Source organism: Apis cerana, linkage group LG11, assembly GCF_029169275.1.
Source record: "Apis cerana isolate GH-2021 linkage group LG11, AcerK_1.0, whole genome shotgun sequence".
Classification (NCBI taxonomy): domain Eukaryota; kingdom Metazoa; phylum Arthropoda; class Insecta; order Hymenoptera; family Apidae; genus Apis; species Apis cerana.
Genome location: NC_083862.1, coordinates 12625148 through 12645682, shown reverse-complemented (window position 1 = coordinate 12645682; position 20535 = coordinate 12625148). Strand labels below are relative to the sequence as shown.

At 38.1% G+C, this 20535-nt stretch overlaps 3 protein-coding genes across 9 annotated transcripts in view; 2 read left to right on the top strand and 1 right to left on the bottom strand.

Moving 5' to 3' along the window:
* The window catches only part of LOC107995096 (pseudouridylate synthase RPUSD2), a 122445-nt gene extending 109541 nt beyond the window's left edge, over nucleotides 1-12904 (top strand). For all 4 annotated transcript variants that reach the window (XM_017052344.3, XM_017052345.3, XM_062081980.1 and 1 more), the window contains 3 exons: nucleotides 5526-5613; nucleotides 9780-9956; nucleotides 10067-12904. In XM_017052344.3, the coding sequence (XP_016907833.1) occupies nucleotides 5526-5613; nucleotides 9780-9956; nucleotides 10067-10837 (1036 nt within the window). In that variant the 3' untranslated portion in view covers nucleotides 10838-12904. The remainder of the gene's footprint in view (nucleotides 1-5525; nucleotides 5614-9779; nucleotides 9957-10066) is intronic.
* Nucleotides 12905-14387: 1483 nt separating this feature from the next.
* Nucleotides 14388-20343, bottom strand: LOC107995097 (NADH dehydrogenase [ubiquinone] flavoprotein 1, mitochondrial). 4 transcript variants are annotated; one of them, XM_062081982.1, is made up of 8 exons: nucleotides 20146-20343; nucleotides 16470-16564; nucleotides 16221-16288; nucleotides 15472-16140; nucleotides 15160-15392; nucleotides 14885-15088; nucleotides 14596-14789; nucleotides 14388-14495 (listed from the first exon to the last, which is right to left on the bottom strand). In XM_062081982.1, exons 2-7 carry the CDS (start codon nucleotides 16546-16548, stop codon nucleotides 14603-14605), a joined length of 1440 nt encoding a protein of 479 aa, XP_061937966.1. In that variant the 5' UTR covers nucleotides 16549-16564; nucleotides 20146-20343; the 3' UTR covers nucleotides 14388-14495; nucleotides 14596-14602. The 4 variants fall into 4 exon arrangements, with proteins under 4 accessions (XP_061937966.1, XP_061937967.1, XP_061937965.1 ...); XM_062081983.1 differs by having other exon boundaries at nucleotides 19983-20319; XM_062081981.1 differs by lacking the exon at nucleotides 20146-20343 and adding an exon at nucleotides 16705-16826.
* LOC107995098 (prolactin regulatory element-binding protein) lies at nucleotides 16857-19173 on the top strand. Its single transcript, XM_017052349.3, has 4 exons — nucleotides 16857-16994; nucleotides 17092-17471; nucleotides 17531-18225; nucleotides 18325-19173. The coding sequence occupies exons 1-4, from the start codon at nucleotides 16857-16859 to the stop codon at nucleotides 18408-18410; spliced, it is 1299 nt and encodes a 432-aa protein (XP_016907838.2). The 3' UTR covers nucleotides 18411-19173.
* Nucleotides 20344-20535: the final 192 nt, after the last annotated feature.

Here is a 20535-nt window from a genome sequence, read left to right as displayed (position 1 = left end):
ATAAGTGTGCTCTCGTTACGCGGAGAACGTAAAGAAAAAGAGAAGGGAAAAAGCAGGAGGATCGGCGAGTGTCACGAGTGCCTATCGCAAAAGTACTGTTAATAATCTCGTTTCCCCTCCTCGATCGAAGCAATCGATTATTCGGCGGATCCTCCTTTGTCCTTTCCAATCTTCAAGCTCGGCATGCGTTTAATCGTTCCATTCCCCCTGCTTCGGGATCCTTTATCCGACTCGATTACGAAAAAAAGGGAAAAAAAAGGAAAGGACCGCTCCTCCAATTATCCATTACGCCACGAACGATCGCAGCTTTTCGGTGCGCCATCACGGTTGATCTCGTTAAACTCTACTCGAGCGCCCTCGAGGATAATAAAACGTCGATAAGAAGGGAACGAATAATCGAACGGAGGAGACTCCGTTTCCTCCCCTATTCCGCGTATCCAAACCGAATTTCCCCTTTATTTCCCCCCTCCTTTTATATCCTCCACTCGTGGAATAAGTTAATCGAACCCCACCTCGTTCGAGAGGTTTTATTCTCATGTACGAACGTATTTTCTCTCTCTTCGAGTGGATTTCGATCGATGGAATTTAATGAAAACGTTTTCGAACGCACAAGTTTTTTCCCCCCCTCGTCGAATATCGCTTTTGTCTCCACTTCGATTGGAACGCTCGTGGAAACGCGGCATAAATCATGAAGTGGCGTTGAATTAACGGTGGGAGTAGTTGATTCGATAAGTTTCGTTTAAAAACGGTTAAACGCGTTTCTAATATAACGGCGAGGAACCGTTCTCGAAATTGCGTCGTCCGTCGGATCGTTCGACCACGGAACCGCTTCCAGCTAATTGAATTATTCTAACCAATTTCCCATGTCACCGGGGACACGTAGGAACCGACGTAGGATCCGGTAGCCCTCTGGTGAGCGGGAGCGGAATTAACGCTCTTCTCTCGCGTTTTCGAGGTTAGACTTGGATAGAAGTTTTAACAAGTGTTTTTCTTTCTTTTCTATCTCTCGCTCATAATTCCATATCAATGTTTATAAAATTATTACATTGCACAAGAGTTAGTGTTCCCGCTCGCATGGGAAAATTAACATTCGAGATTGCATAGAAAAACTCTTCGCTCTTACTTTTTCATCGATCGTTTGGGAAAGGTTTTCACGAAAAAAGGGATCGAAAATGATTGGTCAGATTTCGCGGCCAATGATTCGTCGATAGAAATTTGGTAGAATTTTCATGGAGGAGCGCGCATTAGACGGATCCGCATGTGCCGTCGCGACGGCTGACATTTGAAAAGTGCAACACTCGCCGCGTTGCGACTACGCCTTCCACCTTCCAAATTTAACGCGGGTCGCATACCGACGTGACACGCATCCCCGATGAAATATGCATCGCTGTTTCGCACAGATCCATCTATACGGTATCACGAATCGTCGATAAATCGTCGGGATGAATCGATTTTTTTTCTTCTTCTTCTTACTCTCTCAATTTTTATATACGTAACTTTGTTGCGTGTATTACACTCACGAGACAGATTCTCGAACGCAAGAAGTAGTGACGTGCAAAAATTATCGTAGCCTTTATTTATCGAAGCAATTGAAGTTCAGACGAAGCGAGATACAGATATGTAACGAAGCGGCGGCACGACAGAGATAGAACTGTCTCGCTTTTATCTCCGTCTAGAACTTAAATTCCTTATAACCGGATGTTTATGCATTTATGCAAAATTTGAAGGTATAAAAAAATGTACAGGATATGCAGAAAAATGCAAAGTAGCAGTAGTATAATCCGAGGCTAATCTTTATTTAAACTCCATTTTATCTCCCATTTTTATTCATCGATATTTCATCGCGCACATATATATCGACTTTATATCTCGTTCCTAGAATCTTCAAACATGTGTCGATTCAACGAAAACACGATCATGATTTCGAATTTCAAGCGCCACTTAGAAATCGTCTCGTTTATCGCGAGTGGCGCGCACTTTTAAACGACTTCCTAAATCTTTCCACCGACGATCTCGGAAGAGACGGCCGCCTCTAATTGTCGGTCGAACCTCGTCCCTGAGCGCGAAAGCATTTTCGTGATTCCGCGTTTGTCCGCCTCGCTCCCGAAATAAATCGAGACGCTGGTTGCGCTAGGGAACGGATCGGTTCCGTGGTGCGCCAATGGGCCGGTCGAAAATGGAATTTCTTCTTCGAATCTTTTCCTTCGTTTTTTTTATTCTTATTTTTTTTAATTAAAATTACCAGACGTATCATTCCGCTAAGTTTGATACACTGAATATCATAAAAATCTGTCTCTCTCGAGCCAAATTTTTAACGACTGTGCACGGCTCCCTAAATCTTGAGCACAAACCCGCGGAGAGTGGTTCGATTAGTTCAATCGTAACTCGAAGAGGAGTCGAACGAAAGGACTTCGATAACTAGGGAGGGAGAAACTTGGCGAGATAAGGGACGCTCGATTCCTCTGCGGTCTTATCTGTGGTGGTCGGATCGAGGGGGAGGGCTCTAAAAACTTTAAGCCGAGAATATTTGTATTAATTTCGATAAATGTACTTGATTTAATAGCAATCTTTAGAGATTTATCTTAACCAAGAATTTTCGTGGTAAAGGATCGAAGCAAAATAACGGGTATCTTTCGCAATTTTTGTAAGCTGCGAAAACTGTTGGTTTGAAATGAAAACTCTAGAAGACAGAATTATTTTGTATCCCGCCTCGAGAAGAAGGAATATTTTTAAAACACGTGATCTCATTTTCCCTGTTGTTTCCCAGTTCTAGGACAAGGAATCGCGAAATTATTTATAACAAACGGTTTGATTCCGCGTTACGTAAGAGGGCCGGCGCAAGAGCTGGACGTGCATGAACATTCGATCCGATACGGACATTGTCCTATAGCGTTTGTTTTAACTGCCGTCAGTTTCCGTCACGCGTATCCACTATGACGCTAAATTAAGCGGGGAAGGATAATAAATAAGACCGATCTCTCTTCCCTTCTGAAATAAAGCCAAAAGCTGGATCGACTCGAGGCGACCTCTTCTTCTTCTTCTTCTTCGATCGAAGAAAAGTTTCGCGAGATTGTTGAAACAATAGTTTCGAAATGGAACAAGTTTGTTCGTAGAATTGGTCCGAGCGTATACAAGTTGCGAAATGAATTTTTCGAAAAAATATTTAATGAAATATATTATTCTGTTTTTCCCCCCTCCCCATTTTTTGTTGCTTCGTTTTAACAGTAGGATTAGCTCTTTTAGATCTACTAATTTTTCTCTCTTCTTCGCTGTGAAAAAATCTTCTCTTTGCAAAACTTCCTCGACAAATGTATCGTAAAAAAGTAATTTTATCAATTTCTCCCACTATTTCTATTCGTTCTAACAAGCCTCCCGCCCCAAATTAGCAGTCACACCAACAAATTTACGAACTCTCCAACAAGTTTTCCAGTTGGCGAGCGAGACGCAGTCGCGTAATTTTAAGAAATTTCACAAATGTTTCGAGGATGGCCGAAAAAGAGGGGCGGAGAGTCGCGATTAATCGAAGGATCGTTAAGGAAGCAAGCGTGGTTAATTGGATGCCTCGAAAACGCACAAGTCTGTAGGCTCGAATTACACGGTAATCCAGATTAAAAAGGGAGGATTAATCTTTTCAACCGGATTCATTTCGCTTTGAGGAAGAGAAGGGAATGGACTTTTTAATTTTAATAATAAAGAATCCTCTCGATCGATTTGATTAATGACATCTTCTGAAATCGCAACCGTGTACGTGGATTGACAAACTTGGAGGAAATTGAGGGAGGAAGCAGTGGTAGTATCTCAAAGTATCGTGGACGCCTTATCGTTCGAAGATATCTTAAAACAATGACGTTATCGAGGATCGATCTCCAACTTTTAATCATTTAAACCTTTGCGTGTTTGCTTCGTCGTCGATGGATCCGAAAGTTTCGAGAGAAGCCTGTCCCCTTCTTTCTAATCAATACCCCAATATTTTACTTTATCGGGATAAGAAAAAAAGGGAAAGGACTTTTCATCGATCTCGAATCTCGCCCATTTCTTTTTTCTTTTTCCAACTCCTTGAGACTCGGAAAAGAGACTCGTCTTACTTTCCTTATTCGATTCGAAACCCCGTTGGATTCAACATCTCGATCGTCGGAATATCTCTTAACCACCGAGGAGGAGGCCGAGGATCGCCTCCGCCTCGAGAAGCCGCCCTTAGAAATTACCTCGAATTGAATTATTCAAAGAGCTTGAAAGAGAGACAGAGAATCCTCCCGCAACAATACTTTCCCTCGTCCGACAGAGAAGTGGATGGAAACACGCGCGATAAAAGGGAGAAGATAGGAAAAAGCGAAAGAGAGAGGAGCAGAAAGCATTGGGAAATTCGCTCGAGGAGAGAGCTCGGTTGGTGGTTCCTTATTGTCTGGAAAGAATACGCGCGCGACGACTGGTGCAGTTTCACGGAATGCATTAGGCAGATGGAAGAACGCGTAATTGGAGTCGCGTACGCTCGAGAACGGGAGCGCGCAACGAGAGAAGCGCGCCGGCCACCTGTCGTCCAATCCTCCTCTCCCCCCTCGTGTTTCTTCCAGGCATCGTCTTTGTACCGTCTCTCTTCCATCCACTTCGCGCGCCGCCATTAACCCGTTTAAGCTTAACGCCCGGTAAAGGAATCCTCCGCGGCTCTGAGGGGTTGCCTCCTGTTCTCGATGCTTCTCGAGGAATAATTTGTTTAATAAACGGGGGGAGGGGAGGATACAGATACAATTTGGAATTGCTCGAGCAAGGATTCTGGAAAGGGTGTCTTTTGGAATTTGGGGGGAGAGGAATGTTTTCGGTTCTTTGAGAATTATTTATCAATCGGAGGAGATGCGTTTGAAAATGTTGAGAGAAGGTTGGAGAGAAGAGAATGGAATGTATTACGGAAGGTAATGTATTTAACAAAAGATCATTTCCCCCCCCGTGTTCTCTTTGAGTGATATGTTGTAAGGTTCGATCTTATCTGGAACGATGATACTACTATCCGAAGACTTTTTCATCGTTTTTTTTTTTTTTTTAATTGTAAATATCAAGAGAAAACCATGCACGTTCAACGCTATATTGACTGGAAACGACATACACGTTCGAACATCTTCTCCTTCCCCCCGTGAATCTCATCTTCTCTTGTTGTGTCTCATTTCTTGATTGCACGAGCTTCGTTTATCCAAATTTATTCCTCGTCATCGCGTGCGTCCAATTTTTCTCGAGTAACGAAAACAATTACAAATTTTCTATACCGTGTCTATACCGAGTAGGGAAGAAGACGTGTTCATTCAGCAGTTGTCTCGAAAAGAAGGAAAAGAAAAAAACTCGAATCCCTCCCTCGCCGAAAAAATACACACGATGCCCCCCTCCAAAAAGAACTACTCCTAATCCCAAATCCTTGGACGACACACGGATGAACGAAGCTTGTCTCTATGTATGCGTGGGTGAGAGAAAGATAGAAGAGTGAACGGTAGCAAGAGGAACAAAGCCACGTTAAGCTGGTTGCGATTGGTGTGTTGCAGACACGAGGTGCCTGTCACCTCGGAGCCGATCACGGTGATACACATGGACGAGGACGTCGTCGTGGTCAACAAGCCCGCCTCCATCCCTGTAAGTGGTGTACTGCCAGAACTGTACTGCCAAAAAAAAAAAAATAAATAAAATAAATAAGAGTAAAAGTTTAAAAACGAACAAAAGAAGAAAAGAAATGTTTTAGAAAAGGGAAACAGGCGCGTGCATGTACCCCGGTGGTTCTCAACTTATACATACATGCATATATACATGCATATATATATATGTATATATAAGTCATCACGACCGTCAAAAAAGGGGGTCGCTATTATTTTTAACCAGTCTCTCCCAATCGACCACTTTTTCAATACGACTTGCTTTTTAAATTCCAAAGGTACACACGTTTTACAGAGAGAGAAAGAGAGAGTGCGAGCGAGCGAGCGAGAGAGAGAGAGAGAGAGAGTCTCGTCGACACCACCTTCTCGCCACTTTCAATTTTTAAAATTTCTGATCTTGCAAAAAAAGAAAAAAAACCACCCCGCGTGTTGCCCACGCCTGTTTCTCTCTTCGATCGCGCTATCGCGGCCGATTGTCAGCGACGACGACGACGACGACGACGACGATGACGACGATTGTTCGCTAGGCCCAGGCCGATTATTTTTGGCCCGAAGCCTCCGCCGCGCGATCAATCCGAACGAATCCGCGTTTGTTTGTCGTTCTGATCTCGCTCACGGCTCTGCCAGCCCAGATTACTCGCTGGAATACCTTCGCCTAATTTCGCGATATCTCGTCGAACGCGATTCAATTTTCGTCAATTTTCTTAATTATTCTTCGCGAGTTTCGATTCGATTCGATTCCTCCATCCCTCTCCAAATTGAACAAATAATTAGCTTAAACAGAAAAAAAGAAAAAGAAAGAAAACTTCGATCTTGTAAATTTTCATCCGACGAAGAATTTTTAAAAATTATCGTTCCGAGATCGAAGAAGGATAAGAATTATTTTAAAGATGGTTAAGTTCGTTCATTCGTCGATAATTGACGACTCGAAAAAAAAGAAGGAAGCGTTCAATCGTCGTCTCCCCGCACGTGTTTCTCTTCTTTCTCGATGCGTCTTTTATCTTTCTTTCTTTCTCTCTTTCTTTCTTTACCGCGTCATGGTAAGTTCCGCTTTTTTTCTCTTCCTTTTTTCTTCTTTTTAACTCGCAATTAACCGCACGCAGACAACGCCAGGTGTATTTCTCTAATTCTTTTTTTTTTTTTTTCTTTTTTTCTTTAATCTCCAGCCTTGTTGCCTGCCTGCCTTTACTCATCGTATCGCTCATACAAACTCGACGGCCTTCGACGTGGCAAAACGCTTATGAATAATCGCGCCGGTATTATATCGTAATGCATTTTTACGCGCTGACTATTTTTCATTTCAACCAACCTTCCTCTTCTCTCCTTCCCGTTCTTTGTGTCCCCTCTCCTTATCTTCCTTCTTATTTATTCCTTTTTTTTTCCACGCAATCTTTCGCACCATTGTTGTCTCGTCTCTATCAATCTTTTTTAAATGGAAAAATTATCGTTTTTTTTTTTTCCCCTCCTTTTTTATATATAACTCAACAAAAAAGAATACATTTTACATATCTTTTTCTTCTTCTTCAACGATAATATATCCTTTCGAGCGGTTTATCGAGCGATCTATGAATCGTTCTGTGTGATTATCGATGTACGATTATTTATCCGATGGATTTATTATTTATTATTTATGCGTTTTTTTTTCCATAACCAAGTTAACGAACGATTTGATCGTGCGATTGATAATTAAAAAGAAGAGAAAAAAAAAAAATTACAAGCGTTGATTTTCTTAATTATCTCTCCGATCGAGCATGCGCGGTTAATTATCGATTGTTGGATAATTCTGTGGAAATCGTGTAGATCCTCGCGGATAATTGTTCGTGCCGAGGGAGAATGTCATTTGGAGGATCATTAAGGATTTCGCAAGCACGCGCTCGACGTAAAAGTGATTCGAAAAGAAAAATGATTACCGACCCGGCCACTTTCTATTCTTCTAAATGTCGCGAGTTCTCTTGGCCAATCAACATTTTTCAGAAGCGTTAACGAAGTTTTAAAATAATATATGGGGAGCTTAACTTGAGAAATTGAGAATACAGAGTATCATAGGAAAGATTTCCTACAATTAAATTCCACGTTGCGCTTAATTTACTACGAAATTTGAAATTTTTCCGATATTTCCACACTATCCAAATTTATTTTCCAAAGTGTTAGCTCGATAAATATACTCAAATTCACGAATGAGGAAAAAAAATCTCCCGGTTCATCGCACGGTTTCGAAAAACTCTCCCCCCTCGGCTTTTGTTTCCGCGGTTTAATTCCACGTGGATCAAAGCCAGAGGGAAACATTAAACGACGCTTAATTACCATTGCGGGGGTTAATTACCGCAAAAAACATTTTCGCGGCCGCGAAACGATCATTTAATTACGAGGGGGAGACAATAGATCCCGTTTTATTTTTCTTTCCGTCCCCTCGATTTTCCCCATTTTTCGATCATCGCCACCCCGCTTACGAATTCAACACGTTTCACATCCCCCTCCTCCCCTCCCTTGTGCGCGTTTCATACCCTCTAAATGTCGAATCGATGCACACACGGGGATTCAGTGGGGGCGCACAGTTATTTATAAACTGTTATTTCGTGAAAACCAAGTGTTTATCAAAATTAATTACTTTCTCTTGAAAAGTAAAAGCTAAAATTGAAACAAAAATTCGTAATTCGTAAATACGGTGAAAGGAAAGGGGAATATGCACGCCCTCTAACGCGATCGCGTTGAAGAATTAAGTCGACCGCGAAAGCTTCTCACCGTGATAAAGAATAGTTCGACCTGAAAAACGGGGGAGGGGATATATATATATCCTGGAGCACATCCGGGTTTGCCAGTGAGTGGGTCAGACAATACGTCGGTGACAAAGGGACCAGGGTGCGCGCAGGAAAGAGAGAGGGCGAGGTTGACGAGGAGAGGGATGAAGAGCAGGATTATCGGGCAAATCGAGAGGCTCTCGTTGTCGACGTGGCTGTCAGCGTGTCTTTACGAGCCGCTACTTCCTGTTTATGTACTATTTACACCTCGCTCCATCGACCTATCGACCTATCCTTCCACGTATCGCTGAAACAAGGTCTTTTCGATTTATTAGCTACGCTCCTTGGTCGTCGATATTCCTCTCTTTGACCAACCCACTTTCCTTCCTCGTCTCTCAACCAGCGAAATTCGTGATCCCGGTTATTTTCACGAGGATTTTAACACGATCTAATGTTGGTTTGGCCAAGTGAACGGCTGTTTGTTGATTTACGAGCAGCGATCCTCGATGTGGTACACATCAATCGCAGAAAGATCGAAGCCGTGTAATCCTTTGTTCTTTTGTTAGTCGAGCTGCAACCGTGGAATTGCTTAAACCGGCATTGAAATCTTACACCAGTTGCTACGCTACAAATCTTCGAGTGGAAACAATTTTTCTTAGGAAAGATTACCAAGTTCTACTTATAATATCTCTATGTATGATAAAATCGAAATTTAGGAAGAAATTTATCATCAACTCTGGTCTCTGTAAAAACGAGACCTTCCAACGATCGAAAGTATTCTTCTCGTTAGAGCGGCTCCTCTGTTCGACTCGATTCGAGATCGGCCACTATGTCCACATCGAGTCCACGTTCCCTTTTGTCGATCGCTTTTTCCCCCTCCCCCTCGAAAATCGCCAACAGGGGAAAATGGGTCGTCGCGTGTTTGCACGTGCGTATACATTCACGTGTCGTGCGGTCGAAACGTTTGCCATCAGCGATACCATAATGGCGCCGCCCTCGAATTTCGATCGTGTTCCAACGCCGTTCTTTACTGTTTGCTCATCGTAGCGGTAACCTGCTAGTTAGTTTGCTCGATGAAAATCTTTTTTTTTTTTTAATTTGACTTTATTGGCCTATACGTAAAATGTAAATCGAAATTACCCCACGAATTTTCCGTGTGCGAAGGGAGAATTTCTTTTTAAAAAGCAGGCAGGGTGCGAAGAGAAACAGGCGCGGGGGAACAATAAAAATAGATCCACCGTTTCCAGAAATCCAGCTCTTCCGCAAATACAATAATACAATAATCCTTGCCCGCTTTTCGCGCACGCCGTTCGGTATTTTTAACCCGATCATCCTCCCGTCTCTCTCTCTCTTTCCCAGCTTCCAGAGCTGTTTTCTCGGCAAATAAATCTCTCGGATATTGGGATTGCAGGTGCACCCGTGCGGGCGGTACCGCCACAACACGGTCGTGTTCATTCTCGCCAAGGAGTACAACCTGAAGAACTTGAGGACGATACACAGGCTCGACAGACTGACCAGCGGCATTCTCCTTTTCGGTAGAACGCCGAAGAAGGCGAGGCAGATGGAGCACCAAATAAGAAACAGACAGGTTCGTTTCGAAACGAGTGTATCGAGGTTGCGGGAAGAGAAATCGGGATACTTTTTGCAGCCCGGTTACGAGAAACTTGAGATTAATCCTCGGATTAATTCTGAATCCAGGTTCACAAGCAGTACGTGTGTCGAGTGGAGGGGGAGTTCCCCGAGGAAGAAGTGGTTTGCTCGGAGCCGATCGAGGTGGTGTCGTACAAGATCGGCGTGTGCAAGATCTCGGAGAAGGGGAAGGACTGCGTGACCCGTTTCAAGCGGCTCAGCTACAACGGCAAGTCGTCGGTGGTCCTTTGCAAGCCCCAGACGGGCAGGATGCACCAGATCCGCGTCCACCTGCAGTACCTCGGCTATCCCGTGGTCAACGACCCTCTGTACAACCACGTGGTGTTCGGGCCGGAGAAGGGGAAGGGCGGGAACATCGGGAAGACCGATCAGGAGTTGGTCAGGGACCTGATCAGCATCCACAACGCGGAGAACTGGCTGGGGATGGACGGGGACTCGGAGATGAGTCTGTTCAAGCCCAAGCTGGACATGGAGGATCGAGTCTCGCTGAACAACGACAAGGATGGCTCGTCGCCCTCCTCGACGCCCGGCCTGGCCGAGGAGGAGCAGCAGCAGCAGCAGCAGCAGCAGCAGCAGGAGCAATCGTTGAAGGTGACGGTCGGCACGCAGACGGGATCCGAGCCGCCCGACTCCAGTTTCACGAACGACAAGATGACCGTAGATCCGCACTGCTACGAGTGCAAAGTGAAGTACAGAGACCCGAAACCATCCGACCTGGTCATGTACCTGCACGCGTGGCGCTACTGCGGCCCGGGCTGGGAGTACGAGACGCCGCTGCCCGCCTGGGCGGCCAGCGACTGGACCGAGGAGGAGCGATAGTCGAGGTCCGCCGAGAGCATCGAGACGAGCCGTCATCACCCTTCGACGCCCCTTTTTGATATCCTTACCCCGTGCCTTCCATCCGCCATCGAGCGATCTCGACCATCGTACATGTACCCATCCCTGTGACCAGCTGGTCGCTGCACTCGCCAATAGATTCAGGAGACCTGGGCGTTGGTCCTCCCCTTCGAGTGGTCGCTGCTCACGCCTGGTCTGCGCGGATATTCGAGGCTCTTTGAATATATATATGTGTATATACATATGTTCGTGGAATATCGCGATGAATCTGTCGGTAATCGGTCTCTTGAGACGATCGTTGGGACGAGTGGCAGGTTCATTCGGGATATTCCGACGACATCGTAAGATGATGAACGAGGAAGATCGATCAAGGATCAAAGGGACCGCTTGGGTCAGGTGAATCGATATTGGATTATATTGCGTGGGAAGGATGATGATTTCAGGATGAAAAGAGAAAAGCCTGGTCGATTAAACGATCCTGACCGGTTCTGTAAACGGGTCGATCGAACAGTCACTGCCACCGGTGCGCGCACGAGAGAAGATTGATGCAACTGTCAACCGCGGGAACCGGAATGGATCGTTATCTTCGTTCGTGTTCTTGATTTATGGCGCGGATAAGGAAAATCGACGGTCTTTTCTGTTATTACTGACAGAGAAATTTTTGCTTCGAGTCCTTTTTTTTTATTATTATTCGTCTTTTGGATCGAAGCATTTTTGATTCTTTAATTCGTAGAATAACGTTCCGTTCTATCGAGAGTTAATAGTTATGTAAAACTGTATTAATTAGAATCCAATCCTGCGTGTATTTCTTGATCAAATTACTCGAACGTGGAACTGATCTAAACCATCATTTGCTCAATTTCTGGTTTATTTTCTGTCTCGCTTTCCGAATCATCTATAATCATCGTCCCTCCATTTACGAGTAAAAATTAAAAAAAAGAGAAGAGAAGAGAAGAAAGACAAGATCGCGACTGAAAATTATTCAATAATTCATCCTCGAGAGCCGCGCAGGCAAGGGGCTGACGTAGCAAAATTGCAATAGAGACGCGTCTATTTTTATGGCTGATTATATATACGGGAAACTAAATAGTGGCGCAGGTCCAGCAGCATAGGTCTCCAACAATAAGCGTGATCTTGCTAGAAGGATATAGCCAACGATCATGCCAAAGAGCGCGAGCGCGTGTCCGGCGAGCGAGAACGAGAGAGCGTGATTGCATACGCCTGAAAGATAACGATATGCGTGAATGAGAGAGAGAGAGAGAGAGAGCGAGAGAAAGGAAAAAAAGAGATACTTATTCGAAATCATATCGTGTACGTGTACCTTGTTTCCGCGCGTCGAATAAGACCGCGACCAAATGGCAGGACTTGCAACAAGTACAATCGAGCGAGTGAAATAACGAGATTAACGTCGTACATTATTTTGCTACGAGTCACGTTTGTCTCCTCTAGCGGGGCTATACATAGGCTTTTAATCGCGTGCTCAGGAGGTCCGGGAGAGGTGATGAAAATGTGATCTTCGGGATCTTCTGGTCATCTGGAAGAGTAACATTGATGAGCCAAAGATAAAGCTTTTTTTATATAATCATCCCATTCCTTTGTGTGATCTTTCTATGATTTATATCGAGTCTTTTTGTTGATGAGATGAGAAAATGAAGATTAATTATATTCATTTCTTTTTTCCTCTTAAAAATACTTGTTCGTCTTTTCGTTGAAATATAATATGTGAACTTTTTTACAAAGCGATTTTTGATTGATTTTCTTTTCTGGTATCTTTGGCTCATTGAATAGTGCATATAGAATGGATATTTTGAAGTGAAGTTTTTAAGGGTTATTAAAATATGTGATTTTTAAAGATTATATCCGACTTAATCTTGTAAATTACGTAGCACGTCTTGGAGAAAGTTCAATAAAATTAATCGTATGAAGTCGATTCCTCTTCAGGGAACATGATTTATTATTGGAAGTTCAATCGTTGACATCGTCAAGAAGGGAACAAAAACCATCTTTTATACGAAAGCTTTGTAATAATCGCCAGCTATTAAAAATAAATTAATCAAAAAAGGATGAAACCGAATGAGAAGATATTATAAAAAGATATATATATATATATATATAAATTCTCATTCAATTCACCTCCCCAGATTCTCGTGAGCAAGAGGCAAAACAAAAATCAATGAAACAGAGATTTTAGATAGATAGAGATAGGAGGGAGATAACGTAACAACGGACCTATCATAAAAGACAGTGTGTGCGCTTACTAACTCACCGGAATAGCTTGCAAAGAAATATGAAATAAAAAAAAAAAAAAATTAAAAATAAAAAATTTAAAAAAAAATTTAAAAAATAAAAAAAACAACAAGCTATCCCGATATTGTAACGGCTAGCTTAATTTTATTTAAGTAAAATAAAAAGAAGAAAGAATTAATTATCGATGGTATATTGAATGAAAGGAAGACAAAAAGGAAGAGAAATAAAAAATATAGAAGAATAAACGAAAAATGAAGAATTTCAAAAGACAGTCCCGATTTTGAGACACAAAAGGAAAGAGAGAGAGAGAGAGAGAGAGCGAAAGAACAAGAGAGAATGAGTGAGAATATGTGAGAGAGAAAAAGATATCGGTCTGTAAACAAGCGAGCGCTTTTGTATGTATATACATATATATATTGTATATTGTATACGCACATTGTACCGTAATCCGAGCGACATTATTATCTGTATCCGTAGTCAGCGGAAACATTAGAGCTAGAAAACTTTTTTCTTGTATAATGAACGAATAAATGCAACGTATCGTTCGGTATACACGTCGTGTGCCAATGTCCTTTTTATTTTTCGATTTTTATCTCGTCTCGTAACGGTTCTCCCTCTTCTACGCGCATTCTTTGGTTTTTTTCGATATAAAATATATTTAAAAATATTAAATATTTTGCTTTCTGAAAATATTCAATTTACGAAGAATATATATACATATTTTAACGCAAAAAGAAAATGTTAAATATGATTATTTGAAACTGAAATATACAGAATGATTCCATCATTTTTGATATTATCGTTCTGAATTCATAGATAAAAGAAAAAAGAAAAAAATCGAAAACTTATTCTTAATAAATATTACAATTGAACCATTCTGTACATTTCGTTAAAAATTTATAGGAACGAATAACTATTAATTTTATCGCATTAACGTTATGATTTGATACTTGCTATAACTTGTTAGATTCTCAATGAGAACGAACGAGATCTCTTGTAACGATGTTATTTCGAACGGAGCTCGAAGCTGTTACTTTCTTGAATTCCGACGTCGTTGAAATAAAATGCAATTCTCTTCAAGTATCTTTTATTTTAATTTTAATTTAATTACTCGATATCCTTTTGTGTTATAAAGATATTGTGAAATGTTTAATTTCCATTAGAAAACGAATTCTTTATGATCGTACGTATTGTGGATTTTTCTTTGCATTAGAATTTTTAGATATAAAAAGAATTTAAATTAACTTAAAAATGTGACGTCTGCTTCTACATTAATACAGACAAATTATATTTTTCTATCATTTTTATTTACCGGACCATAAAAGAGAAACAAAGTCCAGCAGAATTACATAGGAAATTCAACTACGCTGCACCTTGGTTCACCTTACATATACTGTAAATAAATACATCTTACAAGTATAAATATATCTGCACTTTGTTCAGTCATTTGTTTGACAATTATTGGAACGTTCAATGGCTTCTAGTCTCTATACCTTATCTTTAATTTGATATAGCTTGTTTGTGTTGTGCAATGCGTGCTTCTATTTCCGGTCTAAAATGCCTGATCAATCCTTGAACTGGCCATGCCGCACCATCCGCCAAAGCACAGATAGTATGCATTTCAATCTGTTTGGTCAACTCCCAAAGCATATCTATTTCGTGTACTTCTGCTTGTCCCTGAACAAATCTAAACGCATATTTGTTCCACGATTTTAAAATCTATTATCAAATCTATAGTTTAATTATTTCAATATAAAATAAAAATAAGTAGAAATTGCATACCTTCTCATTATTTTGTACATCCAACTTATTCCTTCGCGACACGGAGTACATTGACCACACGATTCGTGTTTATAAAAGCTGATCAAACGACAGATAGCTTTGATAATATCGGTCTGTTTATTCATTACAATTACAGCTGCAGTACCAAAAGAGGTCTGTACTCTGACAAGATCGTCGAAATCCAACAATACTGTATCGCATACACTACAAAATCATTAATTTTGAATTAAAAAATTGTTAAACTCTGTAATTGATCAATAAATATAATTAAACACCTTTTCGGAATAACGGGAGTGGAAGATCCACCGGGAATTACACCCAATAAATTATCCCATCCACCAATTACTCCACCAGCATGTCTTTCGATGAGTTCTTTCAAAGGAATGGACATTTCTTCTTCCACGGTGCAGGGATTGTTCACGTGCCCCGAGATATTAAATAATTTTGTACCATGATTACGTGGACGACCGAATGACGCAAACCACGCTCCGCCTCGTCTGCAAATAGTCTATATATCGAAATTTTAATTTTAGAATTAAAATTTTATACGTGTATTTTCTAAGAATATATCAAAATCGAATATGTACAGGAGCTACTGCAACTGTTTCAACATTGGTAACAGTGGTGGGGCATCCAAATAATCCAACATCAGCTGGAAAAGGAGGCTTTAATCTGGGTTTTCCTTGTTTCCCTTCAATAGATTCGATCAGAGCAGTTTCTTCTCCACAAATGTATGCACCTGCTCCTCTTTGTACAAAGATGTCAAAATCATAACCAGAACCACAGGCATTTTTTCCAATCAAACCAGCTTGATAAGCTTCTGCAATGGCAACTTGCATATTTGATGCTTCATTATAGAATTCACCACGAATATAAATATACGCAGCACATGCTCCCATTGCACGACCAGCAATTAAACAACCTTCCACAAGTTTATGTGGATCATGACGAAGGATTTCACGATCTTTACAAGTACCAGGTTCACCCTCATCACCATTAACTACCAGATATTTTGGTCTTCCATCAGAAGGTTTGTTCATAAAAGACCATTTCATGCCAGATGGAAATCCTGCACCTCCACGTCCTCTCAAACCAGATACTTTGATTTCATTGATAATCCAGTCTGCACCTTTTTCTATGATTTCCTTAGTCTTATACCAATCTCCTCTTTTCAGAGCACCTTTTAACCTCCAATCATGTCTGCCATATAAATTTGTAAAGATGCGATCTTGATCGGCCAGAGGACCACCTCTTTTCTAAAAAAAAACATTGGTACTATATTTATGTCACAATATTATAAAATATAACGAGTTATTAAAAAAGAAATAAATCATACTTTTCCTTCTGGCGCGGCATCGGCAAATGTTCTTTGTTGCTGACTGTTCAACAACGACCCAAGAAAACCTTAAAATTAAACGAATTATTTTAATTATATAACCTCGTTTCTACGCAAAATGTTTAAATTTTTTTGAAGTATGAAAAATATCGACACATCAACACATATACACTGTGATTGCATTTAAACGTCACAAATATCCTGAATACGATTCAAAACGAAACAAAATAACATCTTAAAATAACTTACCCAATTGTTTTCTCGGGACTTGAAAACAACGTACAATGGCACCAGCCATTTTGCCGTTTGCGAACTCGATGAAGTTCATGATATCGACCTGGTATCTAGAAAATCATACTATAGTCATCTTGTGGTACATTTAGAAAGTAAACTATTAGCATGGAATTGAATACGTGTTCGTCACTGTTTTGTCGTCTGTTTTCGTGAAAAACTTGTGTTGGATATGCATATCTAATATATGTACACTAATATTTATTGTATGTGTATCCCTTGAGAAAACTTGTCGGGATCCAATTTACATAGCCTAGTCATGATCCTTGGCTATCAATAGTCATTTGTCTAAACGACACTAACAAAAGTGAAAATATTCGTAGTGGTGTAGCAATTTTTAGAAATATGACTTCTAGAAAGAATAATTGTGTCCTATTGGCCAAGGTAAATTTTCCTTTGTATACCTTGCAGATGTTAACAGGAAGGCATATTCTGGTTGGTGGTGGTGGAGGTTCTTCAAAAACTGGAGTTGCCAATGGATTTGTAAGAATTTTTCTTTTTTTTTTTTATAAGATTTGAATATTAATTAAAAAAAGAAATTAAACTTATAAACTTCTTAATTGATTTATTTTAATGATAGGAAATATTTGAATTATCTCATAATGGATCTCAATTTATTGCGGAGGAAGTAACCAGACATGAAACAGGTCCCAGCGTTGTTATGAACTGCACAACTTACAATAATGAAAAGAAAATTTGGATTGCAGCTGGTCAGGAAAGTCACTGTCAACTTTACAATGTAAGTAGTAAAGTAGTGACTGTGAAAAATGGAGAGGTTATCAAACCAGCTAGTGATAATACTAAGGAAAATATTAGACAAAGAAAAAATATGGATAAAGGAGAAGAAACTTATGTTCCTGAAGAAAGGATAGAAGAAATTAAAGATGACAATTCAAATATTAAAAGCAAAAGACTTCAATTGATAGTAAAACCATTAGACAGTGTACAAACAGATTTTAGGTAGGTTATTTTTTATAAAAAATCTCTTACAACGATTATTTTAACAAAAAATTTTACAGTGAGGTGGAACCACTTCAGAGGATTGTTAGAATTAGTTCAAATGGAAAATTCATGGCTACTGGTGGCACAGATGGTCATATAAGATTATGGAAGTTTCCACAGTTATATAAACTAAATGATCTGGATGCACACTTAAAGGAAATTGATGATATAGATTTCTGTCCAGATAGTACATTAATTGCGAGTGTAGCAAAAGATGGCAAAGCATTTGTGTGGAATGTAAACAATGGTTCAAAGTTCAAAGACCTTATTTGGTCACCTCCAAATGGATTAAAATATATGTATAAAAGGTGCAGATTTAGAAAATTGGAGGAAGAAAAATCAAAAATTCAACTCTTTATGCTCTCTAATGCTATAATTGGAAAGAATACTAGCTTTTTGCAAATGTGGGATGTGAATTCTGGAAATATTGTCAAAGCAATACCCTATAAAGAAACTTTATCTGCTTTGGCTGTTTCGGACGATGGGAAGTTTGTAGCAGTTGGAACCATGTTTTCTGGTAGTGTGGATATATATATTGCATTCAGTTTGAGGAGAGCTTTGCATGTACCTGGTGCACATAGTATGTTTGTAACTGGCCTAGAATTCTTACCAACTAAATTAGACGGCCCTACTATTGCTAGTAACACTGAAACTGCAGTTGTTAGCATTTCTGTGGATAACAAAATTTGCATACATAGTATACCATTTAGGCGTAAGTAATAAATAATTTTTTAATATGGTTTTATGTTATTTTATCGATATTAAAGGTTTCGCGCAAAAACAATAAATATTTGTAACTGCTCTGTTACAGACACACTACCATTCTGGTTTGTCATTATACTGATTATTTTCAGTATATGTGGAGCATTCATCTTTTGCAGTTATCTTGGAATATGACGTGAAAGAATATATATTTAATACTAAAAAATATTTTTTCTAGGATTTTTTAATGTCGTCGAACTCTCAGACATTTCTTATGTTACAAATTTTAGAGATAGTATAAGAGAAAAGGTGCAATAATTTGTTCGAATTTTCAAACACGAATGCACGATTTTTGTGACAATAGACATAAGACTATTGTTTAGAATTTGTTCGATATAAAACAATTAACATTAACGTTAATTGTTTAATAATTATAACTGAATCTTCATTTTTTTAAAATTAAAACAAATGAAGAGTTACTGTGAAATAACTACTTTACTAAAATAAGTTTTGACTAATTAATAATTGTAAATAAACGTTCCTAAATAAGTTTTTGCTTAGATTCACAAATAATTTCTTGAAGATCAATTTATATGATTTTTTTGTTTATATAGAAAATACAAATCTTTCCCATTTTTTATTGCATTTATGTAAATTGTATCTGTATATTATTTACATGTACAGTTAAATGTAGATGTTGAAATGTGAAATGTTATTATATTATGTAATTTTTTTTTTTTTTTTTGAATAACATACAAATCGTGATTTTAAAGTTTTAAGCCTTATCTTAAAATTAAAAATTAGAATAAGTGAAACTTATCATGTATAAATAGCATGCACTTGTCACATAAAGTTTTATCAGTTTTATAATGCATTTTATGGAAAATTGTGATTTTCCATTCATGAAAAATGATGCCATAATATAAAAATTCATGGGCAAAATATACTTTGTTAAATTGAAGATGAAACATTTGATATATTTTTATATCCTTTTCTAATTTATCTATATATTTAAATATTTTAATAGATAGAATAAATATATAGAATAAATTATTTTTTAAATAAAATTTATATTCCCATTTCTATTAATTGTAAAAATATAAAAATGATAAGTATTTTTAGAGAAAAATACTGTTGAAAAATATTTAATAAAATAATAATTGTAAAAGTTAATCAAAAGATAAGTAAATTTTTTATTCTTGAAAATATCGAAAAATTTTTACGAGACATTTTTAGGTTATATTCACATATACCAAATCTAAGTTTAAGAATTTTAAAAATTTCAGAAATTTGATATTATTTCCAAGAAATAATTTCAAAATCAAAATAAACGATACAAAAAATGTAAATAAATAAATAAACTATTATTTCTTTTTTAACAAAAGAAAATTCTATTTCTGTTCCTCAAGATCGGAGCTTAAAATTTTTACAAATTTTCAGAAATTTTTATAATTAAATAAAGAAATAAATTTTTCTTTGCAAAAAAAATTTTAAGTTTAGATCCCGAAAATGTAAAAACTTCGAAAAGGAATTTGATATTATTTTCAAGAAATTTTAAGAATTTGATATCATTGTTGAAATTTTTCATATTTTTGTGTTGAAAAATATAATATGAGATAACATGTGAATATTTTTTTGGAATTTAATATACTTATCATTTGAACTTATCTTTATTATTATTATATTTATTTTCTTATTCTATTATTTTCAAAATAATATTTTTTCATCATTTTATTTAGTATTAATTATAGAATTTAACATATTTACCTGTTTCATATTTATCTCAGATGTCACATTTTTAAAGAATGCAAAAATATATTAAAAAATGTATATATTTTATTTATATATCTTATACATATAACTTTATTTTAACAAAATTTATTTTATAGAAAACAAACATAAAATCTTTATTATTTAAAAATATACATACATTTTATACACATTATTTATATATTATACTTTCTTTTTTGAATTAAAAATAATATTTATTTATTTTTAATTTGATAACTTGTAAAATTTTATTCTTAAATCAATTATTTAAAATATATATTTTTTATTTCTTTTTAAAAATAAATTAGACCACTTTTCTCACTTTTTCGAAGCTAGAGTAAAAGAAAGTAAGAATTAAAGATCATTGCCATCTATCGACTAAATCATCTTTTTAAAATTAGTCAAAAAATGGCGTTCTAAATTTTTATTCTACTTTACCATCCTTCCGAAAAAATATCATTAGCATTCAAGAGATGGAGCTGACAGTTAATTCTTATTTTTATTTCTATCCTTTTTCTTCTATTTGTTCTCCTTTTTTATATGTGTTTCA

Bases quoted from the DNA above. Each gene is read 5' to 3' on its own strand.
- LOC107995098 (XM_017052349.3), top strand. From the start codon at position 16,857: ATGACTTCTAGAAAGAATAATTGTGTCCTATTGGCCAAGGTAAATTTT. The intron at 16,995-17,091 runs GTAAGAATTTTT...TTTTAATGATAG, and splicing joins CTGGAGTTGCCAATGGATTT to GAAATATTTGAATTATCTCA. The intron at 17,472-17,530 runs GTAGGTTATTTT...AAAATTTTACAG, and splicing joins AGTGTACAAACAGATTTTAG to TGAGGTGGAACCACTTCAGA.
- LOC107995097 (XM_062081982.1), bottom strand. From the start codon at position 16,548: ATGAACTTCATCGAGTTCGCAAACGGCAAAATGGCTGGTGCCATTGTA. The intron at 16,289-16,469 runs GTAAGTTATTTT...TTTAATTTTAAG, and splicing joins AGTCCCGAGAAAACAATTGG to GTTTTCTTGGGTCGTTGTTG. The intron at 15,393-15,471 runs GTACATATTCGA...TTCGATATATAG, and splicing joins AAACAGTTGCAGTAGCTCCT to ACTATTTGCAGACGAGGCGG.